Genomic DNA, 12,275 nt, shown 5'->3' with positions numbered 1-12,275 from the left:
TGAGAGAAGTCACATTTTCTGATACAGCATTTTGCATCATTTGAAATGTCAAGTGGAAGAAGCTTGCACTACTCTTCAACAAGTCCAGCAATTTACTGAATTCCCTCAGTATTCACTCACAGGGAAATAGCACAGAAGATGCCAGTGAGACTCTGCCACATGTCCCGTTAGTATCACAAACTCATTTTAAACAGGATAGGTGTCCACTAAAACTGGTCTGAAATTTTACAAATTACAAATGAATAAAGTTTCAGAGAAAAATGCCAATTTGTTGAATAACAGAAGTTTTGTTCCAAACATCTTGGGTTTCAAAACTTTCTCCAAATCTGAGCCAAGGTCTCAAGGCTTTGTCCCTTGAGACCAGGAGCAATGTGGCAGTCTGCTTGGCAGGACTCCCACGTTTAGCTTTGAGGCAGCCAGCTATGCCAGAGGTTTCAGGCAGTCTGCCACAGAGTCTGGCAGTTGAAAGTCCGGCATGCCCCACCAACGCTCGCAGGGCTCCCAGGCACTATATGGAGAACAAAGAGGGAGCCTGGAGGACCTGGGTTTGGCTCCCAGAAGCTGTGCCTCCCGGGCAGCCCCATGCAGAATCGGATGAAGCAGACATCTGTGTCAGTTTTGAGATTGCCTATATGAAGCCCAAATGAATGTCAGACTCATTTTACAGCTAAGTGTAAGAGTGCACAGAAAATGTATATAGAAATTTTAAGTTGGTCTTGAGATGAAGCCTAGAATTGGCAAACTCAAAAATTCCCCACAATTTGAAAACCCAGCTGTAGGCCCAGCTCTGCTACCAGTGTTGGCCTATGGTTGAAGGTGTCCAAAGCCCATCAACTTGAACCAGTATTCTTTCATATTATAATAATGCTTAACTACCAGTATATTGAACCAAGCAATATAATTAGTAATTTATAAACTATAACCAATCAAAAAATAGCTATTTTGTTTATCTGTGGTATGCCAGTTCTGTTGAAAGAAATAATAGCTATTTGAAAACTAGTTTTTGATGACTCCTTGAATGGACTTCCACCAGTCCGTCTTTGGTTTTGTGTATACATCCACTTGGGTACAAGTGTTTCCTGCTCAACCTATAGATAAAACTCTCACCAGTACACTATTTACCCCAGAGAGATGACTGTATAGCTACAGATGTATGCACAAAATCATATATGCACCCTAGTGTAGGCCTGGAACCTTGCTGAACTTGGGACAGACCTTTCTTACCCAAACATTCTACACATCCTGTCATAAGGAGAGTAGAGTCATCTTTACTGAAAGTTATTTAAGGGTCTGCAAATTGGAAAATATTGAAAAAGTCTGCAGGATAACATCCACTGATGCTCCCAGGAGCTAACAGTACTGTTGTTTCTCGTGATATTTGTTGTCTTCTGTTACCACATTTCTGTTTCTCTCCAGATACTGTAATTGAGAGTGATTGTTTTGTCAAGTTTCTTGACAGCATCAAAAAACATCCCCTTTTAATTTTTTCTTTTCCTTTTCTACATCACTCTATTTCTGTACCATCTGCTGAAGAATTTTTGCTTGTCATGTATCACTAACCACTGTTTTTCTCCATTACGAAAATCTTTGTAGTCTCATGGTTCCCTTAATTTAAATACTCTCTATGAACTTTTAGTCACTGCTTCCTCTTGGTTTTTTTAGCTTGTTCTGTTTTATTTATTCTGGAGCAATACTGGTAGTAAAAGACAACCAAATATGCTTGCTTTCCCAGTTTGGATAAAAACTCATTGCTTTTAGATATCTTACAGATGCTCCCGTAGCTGGAGAAGTCTGAAATTATTAGTAAATTATCAACAGAACACTGCTTTTAAGTATGTACAGCATTAACCATGACCCACAAGAAAGACAGAAAGGAGAAAGAGAAAGGCTGTTAGGAAGACTGAGGAATGCCAAGCTGTTTGTCACCAGGGAGAGTGAGGGAGCATGGTTTATTTCACCTAGAAAAATTAAAGCCCTAGCTCCATGATCCTTTTCATTCAGCATAAATGCATGCTGCTAACAAAAGGAAAGTCCAGCCCTCCTTCCCGTGATATCCTGATCGTTATTCCCATCCCTTCTCCTGCACCAATTCTGGTTTAGCACTCTTGAGGCTACAAGGTGAACCTGATCTGTTTGAAAATTAACCACAGTTTTGCAGGGTGAGTTTCCAGCCAGAACAGTTCATCAGGTCAGTTCACAGTATCACTGCCTACCTGCACACTAGTACCAGCACCAGGATCACTACCTAGGGTGATGGCACAGAGACTGCTCCATTAAACTGACTGGGATGAAACTCTAAGAAAACATATATCTGAAAATAACAGTAGCTTGAGGCGTCCTCTTCTAGTGGGTGGAAGCAGTGGAAGGAAATGGGGAGAACTCAGTTCTCTAAAGCGTTGAGTGATCTGAGGCTCATTGTGATCTTTCTTCTCTTTCCTCTCCTACTCTTTGTCTGCCTCATCTTTTTAGACTATAAATTTCTAATGCGTTTTCTTCAATGCCTGGTATAATGGAAGCCCACTCTCAGGCTCAATCTGGAAACTTTAGGCACTTTCTAGTACCAACAGCAGCGGCAGTAACACCGTTACATGTTGTTCCCTTTGACAGTAGTGGAGTACTAGAGAAGATACAGGGACAGGCAACTAAAACGATGAAGAGGATTACAAGAATAGAAGAGGCTTCAGTTAGGAGAAGGGGAGGCTGAAGGGGAATATGATCAAAGTTTACAAAATCATCAAGGCCTCAGATAAAGAAAATGCCAAACTGTTGTTCACTAAATCCCTCAATAGCAGAACTAGGGACCACTCACTGCAACTGGTAGAACATCAGATAAAAGCACAGATGAAACAAAATTCTTCTCTGTGTAGTGGCTACACAACTTCTCCAACTCATACCACAGGAGGCTGTGGAGACAGACATCATCAACAGGCTCAAAAGGGGATTACAGAAATCCATTAAAAGGTCCACGAGCAAATACTGAAGGAAACAGGAAGGATGAATCCTCTCATATTTCTATACAACACTTAGGGGTGATACTAGGGGAAAGGACTGCAGAAAGTGGCCAAGCTTGCATTTTCTCCTTAAATAGCATCCTTTACTGCCATTCTTGGAGGATTACTAGATACACCAGTGGTCTGGGAATATCTTAAGTTCCCTTAAAAAATATTGAAACTTCTTCTAAATATCAGGTTTTAGGTATTCGACACGTTCTACTGCTGATTAAAAACAAGGTAATAATTGGATTAAACTCCCACTAAAGGAAGGAATATTTTATCCTGTTCTGGTTTCTTTTTGTACTTAGACTGAGCATGAAATACTCACTACTACCACATTTAGAGGTACCTAAAGCTTCCTTAGTTAATATGTGACATCTTTAATTTGTTTCACATGCAGTATAGATTGCTTTGAGAATGCCTCTTTTTTCCTTTGTCACGGTCATTTTTCATCTTGACATTTTAAGGTGCCATTACCTTTGTGTGCATTGAGCAGGTGCTAACTATTAAGCCTCACACAGAGACAATCCGGATGCCTTAGTGGCTCCAGAGCAAACCTTCAGTAGCTCCATCACATCCATGCAACAGACATGCTAAATTGGCCTGGTTTCACTTGAGTCTTGTCTTTGGATTTTGCCAATAATTTTCTCCAGTTTATCAGATTAAACAAGATTACGGGGATGCACAGTATACACTGAAACAACAAGTTACTCACTAGTTGTTCTGTTAATCATCCATTCTTGGAAATGACAGCTTTCCATTTATGTTTCTCTCATATTTAAGTTAGGTCTTTCTTTCCTCTGGTTAAATTTCTGTCAGCTGGCATGCAGACAGTTAAAATATTTTTATAAGATCTATAGTTTCTTACATCACATATATATAATTTACAAACTGAATGCATTACTCAAAAAAGAATACAACAAAAAATTAAAATAAAATTATTAGCATGAGGCTTCTTGTTGATCTGGATTATCTCTGTGAATTAATCTTCTACCATTCTCTTACCATCCGTATTTAAAATATATGTGGCATAGTCTTCAACACTAGGTAGACAATCAGTACGGTTAGTCTGATGCATCTTCCATTCAATGGTCATTTGTGCCTCTGATTTTGTAAGTTCTTTATGATTTTTTGGGAGATTTAACTCTTCACATCTTAACAGCTTATTGCTGGGTCAAGCAATATAGTAAGGATTGAATAGATAAAAATGCAATATTTAAAAGTCTGCCTCAGTCAAATAATTAATTTATTTCAGTATATTATTCCCAATGTGATTAGTTTTCCATTACTAATTTCACAAGTTGATTTTTGTTTGTAAGAATACACATCAAAATATATGCAGTAGCAAAACTTTAAGAAAAAAGAAACATGCCATAAGAAATTATTCATAATTTTTAAAATTCAAGCACATGGTGGTTTCTACACTTGTAGAGAATTCTTGTCAAGAAAACAAATTTTAAATTCTGCTGGCTTCAAAGGATTTATTTTCAAATTGGTGATCTAATGTAATTTGTAAATGTTTGCATTGCACCAGTTAAATCCTCTAGTCAATATAATATAGGTGATGCTTTAGATGGTATCTCTTAATTTAATGATGAGAAAGTTTTATGATCAACTGAAATAGCAGACTTTTTAACAAACATGCATTTCTGTGCATAGATACGTGTGTACTCACATGCACACATCACATGGTGAGGCCAAATGATGCACCAGTTAAACACTATTGAGCACTCTCAACATATTTTAACATCACATACCATAACTGCAGTGTGTGTACAGGCATTTCATACGCTGTGAACAATTCCACTGGCCATTGCCAACTGAGAGGTATCAGACAGTTCAATTACCTACATAAACATCAAATTGAAACATAGCTAATCCAAAATTCAATTCTGTTCCAACAGAGCATTTTTAATTGGATAGTGGTCATTTAAACTATACAATTTAAATCTATGTCCTAATATTCATGTCACCTGCCCTTTAAAGATTCCTGGCTATTTGATACCAGAAGCTGGAACAGGTCAGCTTTGGCAGGAGTAAAGAACAGAACAAACAAAGGTGTTTTCATTCAGCTCTTTCTTGGCCTTTCTAAAATATGGCGTAGTGTGGACTCATGTCTATTTAAACAAAAAACAGATTTGGAAACTATTTTAATGAACAGGGTAACTTTAATCTCCCTTCCTCAACAACCTGTCTCTGCTTTACTTTTAATGGCAATAGTGTGAAACATCTGTAATTAGAAAAGGAATCTTGCAAAAAAATCTTGTAAAGATATTTTCAACATTGCAACTCAGCATTGTTACCAATCATAATATATTGCCTATTACACAGGAACGGTAAACATAATCAAAGTAATAGTATACCGTTCATACACAGTGTAAGTCAGATTAATCTGCCTTTTAAAACTGACGTATTATTACTCTCATTTGTTTTTAAGGAGGAACTATATCTTTCTTGTCATAATTCCTTTTTTCCCTACTGCTGGATAGCCTCCAAAATGGCATCAGCCATGTACAAATTCCAATATTAATATCAGTCAAAGCATATATTAATATTAGTCAAAAGGCAGTAATTATTAGTAATTTGTTACTGTAAAATGCAATGAGCAGAAGCTTGGGATGAGAGCAAAGAGGATGGCTAATGGTTACTTCTAATGCTAACCAGAAGGATTCACGGAAGAGAATGCTGGTTGTGTCAGCTTAGTAAGAACTTCCTTAACTTACTGTCACATAGAGATGTGCAACAAGTGTGTATTCAGGTTGTCGTTTGAAACTGATAATGACTTTTTGGTCACCATAACAGGAAGTAAACATAACTTTGAAAGATGAGATTTAGACTAAACCTGTCATGTCAAGTTCTTCCAAAGCTGAAGTAGAATTTTCCTGTGAATTCAGGGATCACCCCAAATTCATATGAAAGACTATGATACAATTGCTTTCATCTTCGAAGCAGAACTGAATCCCTTTAAGAGTACCAGCCCTACATGCTACATAGTTCTTGGATCTAGAGGTTGTCTGATCAGAGAACAACAAGTACTGCATGCTGGAATACAGAATAGTAAGAATGGCTTGAGGCCACATTTGACCAGCCAGGCATATTTTTGATTTATCAGATTTATCACATAGAGGCTATTGTAAATACAGAGCTCTGTTTAAGCTAATAGAAAGTATCGCTCCATTTCTTTGAAGCTATAGACATAATTATGCTTTGATTCTTTCCATCTGAAAGGTTCTTCTCTGGCCAATGGAAGCTTGAATCTACACAGCACTGTGAAAAGGAAACTAGATGGGGAGAAAGATTATGTCTTCGATAAGAGACTAAGATACAGCGTACGTCAAAATGAAAGTAACTGCAGATTCAGGGACATTGTAGTCCGGAAAGAAGATGGTTTCACACATATTTTGCTGTCGAGTCAGACTTCAGATAACAATGCACTGACCCCAGAGGTAAGCATGTAGCCATAAAAGCCAAAGAAAGCCATTCTAATGTGTGGGTTATCTTGGAAAAACTGCACTTGAAGTGGATTTTATGTATTTTTATCCTAATTGATTATCTTAAAAAAAAGAAATATGGAGTTCAGATATATCTAACTTTTTCATGCTTGGGATTCCTATAAAAAAAGAATGCAATGGAAAATATTTTTTGATTTACATGTCTGAAACCAAAAATGAGAAGTAAAGAAAGGAATGGCAGAATCAGTATTTCCAGCATGGGGTTGTAAGAAGCAGTTGCTCACATGTTGAAGTTACTGATATTTACTATCCTTAGGAGGAATCTGGTCTGTCTCATTGTATTAATTTAAATAGTGCTCCAGTTGTTGCATACGGAGGAATTTCAGGCTATATCCTGAGACAGTAATTCTAAAAGATTATCTTGATCCCTAACTGCTTCTTCTCTAAATCACTTTATGAGTCCCTGTGTATGAAATGTTAACCAGTTAGGGCCTCTATTCTCAGCTGAATTGCATAAAGTCATACAACATGTAAATGATATTAATTATTTCCCTTATTTCAAACATTTAGAGTCAGACTTGGATTTGTAGATTGTAGTACTCCAGTTCATATATTGGTCACTGGAAGGGCTGAGAAGCTTTTCCTTCCATTCCCTGCGATCCCAGCATAGTGGGTGACGATGCCCTGGTATACCTTTCCCATGTCAGGACAAAAGGAGTGTCAATAAAGGCCTGCATCAGGATGTATGTCCTGGAGAGCAGAGAACATGCCTGAGCCCTGTTCCACGTGGGCAGTAGTGGCCTGATGGAAAGGAGTTACCATAGATCAGAGAGGAAACTACAGGAGCTGCCTCCCTGCACCAGTTTTGCCTGTGTGAGCATTCTGCAGGCAGAGTTCCTCCTCAAGCTGCCCGTGGTGTGGCAGATCTCTACCTCTGCTGCCTCCAGACATGCCAGTGCAGCTCTGTCTTAGAGTCACTTCAAGATACGAGTATACCAAATACCAGTTTGAGCACCATTTGAGGGAAAAGTAGATTGTAGCTTTGAGGAATTTTTGTATTCAATAAGAAACTGAATAAGTTTGAAATTAATTATTTATAATGAGCTTCAGATAAAACCACTGGCAGGTATGATGGGCCCTAAATTTGACTCCCCTGCCCAAATGCACACCTACACATAGACATTAATACACAGAATGAGACTAAATAGTTAAAACTGTTGGTACATACATTTATCACTCTGAGTTTTTAAACTATATAATATTTAAAAGGACTGTCTTGGTAATTAACACAGAACACCAAACACCTGCTTTTCATACTAATTCCTTAAGACGCATTAGATTGCATCAAATCCATCATTCCATCCGTGTATTAATTACCACTAATTGACACTGCAGGTAATTTAAACGAAGAGCTCAAGGGCCTGAAAAAGTATGAAATCAAGGACTTACTATGTTCAGGCTGAGCAGACATACCTTTACGTTGTTGGCTGTGCTGTTCCACATCAGCAGGGTTCAAATGCTCTAACCATTAAATTAATTCAGGCTCTTCAGGTCTGCCAAACCAATTCATTTCATTCTTTGAAAATTTTCAATCATCTGCCGGGAGCCCACCTCTGTGGAAGAATAAATGATAAGCATATAATAGTCCTCTTCTTGCATCACCGGCATAGACTATTTCTAGAACCTTTATTGAAGCTCACTTGAAAACCAGGAAATACATTTTAGAAAACTACATTACTGACCAGGATCTGGATGGTCAGGAATTAATCAAGGTAATGAGTTCTCCACATTGAGATTGTCTGTTTAAAACTCATCCAGGCGGAGAGCAATTGAAAGCCTTGCCCTCTGAAGGCTGCTTGCTGGCAAACATGAAACGACTTCTTTGGCCTCAGTCCAGGCTGCAGCCCATGATCATTCACACCACAAAATCCAGCACCTCCAATATTGGCAATTCCACATCCTTGCTGGCAATTACTGCAAAAATCCAAGGAGCGGAGAGGAGGAATATGTTGAATGCCTTGTCCCTGCAGTTTGTCACCCGTAGCCATAGGTGAGACAAACTGACAGAGTATTTTAGGGACGTTTACAACATTTTCAGTTTTGACCTCTTTTATCACCAGTAAATAGAAAGTACAAACACAAAATTCCTACAAAATGAAGAAAGTGTGTTTCATTTTGTCAAAAGAAATGCTAACTTCAAGCTTTATTAGACATTCGGTAAATTATGTTTGCCAAATAGTAAATGATTAATTTACTCAGAGCAGGTCTACATGGTGTGGTTAAAATAGTGCTCTGGTTATTCTAGGCCATCTATGTTAGGAAAAAAAGAAAAGGTGTGCATTGCCCACAGTCGTCATAAAATTAAGCTTCTACAAAATCAGTCTCACCCCTAAACAACCTTGCTTCCCTTTGTGCTTTATCTTAATCTTCAGATGAAATTTAATAGTTTTGTTCAACCATTGGCCTCTGCTATTTATGCCAATTTAATTAAAATAATGAAGAACTTATTTATACCAAAAAAAAAAAAAAAAGAAAAAGAAAAGCTTAGAGAAGTCTACCTGAATCTTCAGCCTATGTTTTTGGTATCCACGTCACACCTGTGGGTTTGTGGAGGTGATTTTAGCATGAAATGTGCCGATGCTCCTTCCAGCAGCATTTGCACTGATTGAAGTTGGCTCAGCGCCACTCTAGTAATTGAGTTTTTTCTACAAAATGTTCAGGGCACTATAGAAATTCTTTCTTATGTTTTACAAGAACCTTGTAAAACTTCCAAGCCAGTGTCATGAAACAGCACAGCTTGTTTTTATTTTAGTGGCTTAGGATTGCTACTTTTAAAATCCATTTTGAAAATAGATACGTAAAATATTTCATCATTATAAATTCCATTAGGGCATTTTCTCTCACGAGTCTTTTGCTGCTTCTGAAATTCTTTCTCCAAAGATGATGTTGCTGTTTTAACTCAGCACATTTCAAGGATCCAAATTCTGTTTCAAACTGAAGATTAAATTGATTCATCCACTGATTTATTTTACACTATTAATAGAGCTAGGAATTAATAGTCCCCTGAATTAAAAGCAAAGCATACCCTAAACAGCTAATGTTTTCATTGAGGACTGATATAACTACCTCAAATACACTTCTCATACAAAAGAATCAGGTTTCAAATTTCTAGCCATGAGAATTACAAGGTTTGAAGTTCTACCAGGTGCATTTTGGAGTACTGGTTTCCCTTCACTTTTCCTTATTATAACTTTTCCTGACTTAAAAAAAAAAAAAGGCAGGTACCAGTTTACTGTTATCTGTAATTTTTGCTCTCATACAAAGACAAATTGTTTTTCTGGCCAGTACCTCTACCTGAAGCCAGACTTATAGGTTCCTAAGAAGTCCTTTATTTATCAAACAGAAGGGACTCAGAATCTGTTTGCACAAAGAGTTAGTAACAAAAAGTGTATTTATGTAAAAAGGTACGATTGTGGAAGAGGTTCTAAGAACAACTGAATGGCTTTAAAACTGTGGTTTACTGTAATATTTTCAGAATATTTACCTTTAAGAATATCAACAGTGAATCCTTAGTGGTTCAGAGAAGTTAACCTTTTAAACTAGTATTTCTGTTTATATGAACAAGAGACTTCTGTTTGAGACACTTTGTATAATTACAGTGATAAATTCCCAGCTTCCTGATTTCCCCAGAATGTAAGCAATATTGAAAGCAAAGGACACCAAATGCCTTTTAAAATTTCCTACATCCAGTAAAATGAATTAAAATAAGTTCTTAGAAGTGTAATGAAGTTTTTAAATATTTCACGTTTATTTTGCAATATAAGGTGTCCTATTAAAGAACTAACCAACTTATTTTCTTGACAGGATTAAAAAAAATAAGCAACTTTGAGAAAGAGATAATTTTACTATATATTTGGTTTCAATAAAACAGTAAATGAAGCATTAGGCCTGGTCTAAATTTATAATTTGATAGATTTTCATGAGCAAAAGAACTGGCCCATACTATAAATACTTCCTCAGAAATTTTAGTCAAATGCAAGTAAAAATATTTTCCACAGCTCAAAAATTAACTAAAAGACCATAAAAAAAAGTAATTAAAAAAACATGGAATGGGAGAATATTGCTATGGAGCCCTACTGGTCCACTAGAGAAGGTAAAATTTAATTGGACAAATGTCATAGTTACACCAAAATGAGGGAAGGTTTAAGGACCATGGAAGAGAGAAAAAGAATATGGAATCTGACAAAGAAATGTAGCTAAAGAGACACAGTATCTCTATATTGGCAAACCGAATCCACTACTACAGTAAATGGAAATTTGTACTTAAAACCAGACAGCAGTTCTGAACTAAAATTACACTTACTGTACAGTCCTGCAGTTTAATAGACAGTTCTGTAACCCTACAGACAAACCATCATTTTATCTTTATTTCATTGTTAGTAGCTTTCCTATAATCATACAAACATCTGGAGAGACATACCCATACCCAAGTCGTCAATGAGAAGAGCCACGATGCCCAGGCATTTGGAAGCAACAGTAGACTGGCTGTCACTAGCCTGAGTGACAAGGTGGCCAGGTGAATTCTGGAGTGCACCAGCAAAGGAATCATGGCATAGAAGAAGGGAGTGAGCATTGACTTTGCTGGCATTGGTGAATTCCAATGAGCATCTGAGCACATTTAGATGATAAAGTTAATGACAAACCTACAGATATTTTTTTTGTAAAATTACTTTCTGGAGACTAAAAACACCGATACATTATAGTTTCCTGGTTTCTGGTACTGTTTCTTTTGCTAGAAACTAGTGGAGCAGTGGAACTAAATTTCCACTCCTGCTCAGAAATACTGTCCAAAATACTGCCAAAGCCTTCCCATTTTCAACCATATCCGAGAAATCAGTTCCTAAAACCAAACTCTTAATATCACCCTCTCCAAAACATTGGAAAAACAGTGATAGCAGAATATCGTTTTTTCCTACAAGTAGTATAACCTCTGCTCAGAGGTTTGGTATACTTTTAGATGGTTTTAGCCATCCAAATCACTGAGGGGTAAGATAAAAAAAGAGACAGGTTTGTAGTGGTAATGATGTGTTTGAAGGATAGCAGTGGTAACATCAAAGAGATGGTACATAGGCAAATACCACTGGAGGAAGGGGACCCAGAAAGAAACTTGCTGAATGGAGTATCCTATCATGGCATTATATTTAAAGCAACATTCCTCATTGTATATAAAAATGTTTGACTGGTATTCTCTGATATTATTTCTACATCTTCCCTAAGAAAGAGCAGATTTTGAGAACATTTTAAATAAACTAAGGGGACAATCTTACATTCACATGGAACTGGGAAAATCAAAATAAGTATCTTTTTATTCTAACATCTACCACCTTCTAAAGTTTCTTTTTTAACTTTGAACAGAAGTTTTAGGGTTTTTTTTTCCCTTTGCTTCCCCTGCACAAAATGTGTGGTTTTGCTATGTTTTTATGAACTGAGGGCTGAGACAGCCGCTGAGAATAAACAGTACTTGTAAAATCGCTGATGACATTTTTGTACCTGCACAAGAATTTCAAATACACTTTCAAATTCTGCTGCTTTTAATTACTTCACTTCCACCCACTGTCACATACTCAGTATTACAGGCGGTCTGAAGTGCACTTGTAAAAGTGAAGCAGCTAAAAGTTCACCACCTGCTTTCTCATGTCCCAGTCTCAGCAGACAGTAACAGTCATTTTTATGCAAATATACATGGAAAGTAGGCAGGTAGCATGGCGCTGCGTGTTTTGAATATGCAAGTTCAAACTTGGTCTCACAAGCCACAGGATTTCTAATAAAA

At 37.2% G+C, this 12,275-nt stretch overlaps 1 protein-coding gene across 2 annotated transcripts in view; it reads left to right on the top strand.

Annotated features, from left to right (window-relative positions):
• Positions 1-12,275, top strand: part of CDYL2 (chromodomain Y like 2) — a 62,168-nt gene that overhangs the window by 35,954 nt on the left and 13,939 nt on the right. For both annotated transcript variants that reach the window (XM_054840777.1, XM_054840776.1), the window contains exon 3: positions 6,222-6,439. In XM_054840777.1, coding sequence (XP_054696752.1) covers positions 6,222-6,439 — 218 coding nt within the window. The remainder of the gene's footprint in view (positions 1-6,221; positions 6,440-12,275) is intronic.

Source organism: Grus americana, chromosome 13 (assembly GCF_028858705.1).
Source record: "Grus americana isolate bGruAme1 chromosome 13, bGruAme1.mat, whole genome shotgun sequence".
NCBI lineage: Eukaryota > Metazoa > Chordata > Aves > Gruiformes > Gruidae > Grus > Grus americana.
Note: the sequence above shows the minus strand (reverse complement) of the source record. Positions and strands in the feature narration are given on the sequence as shown.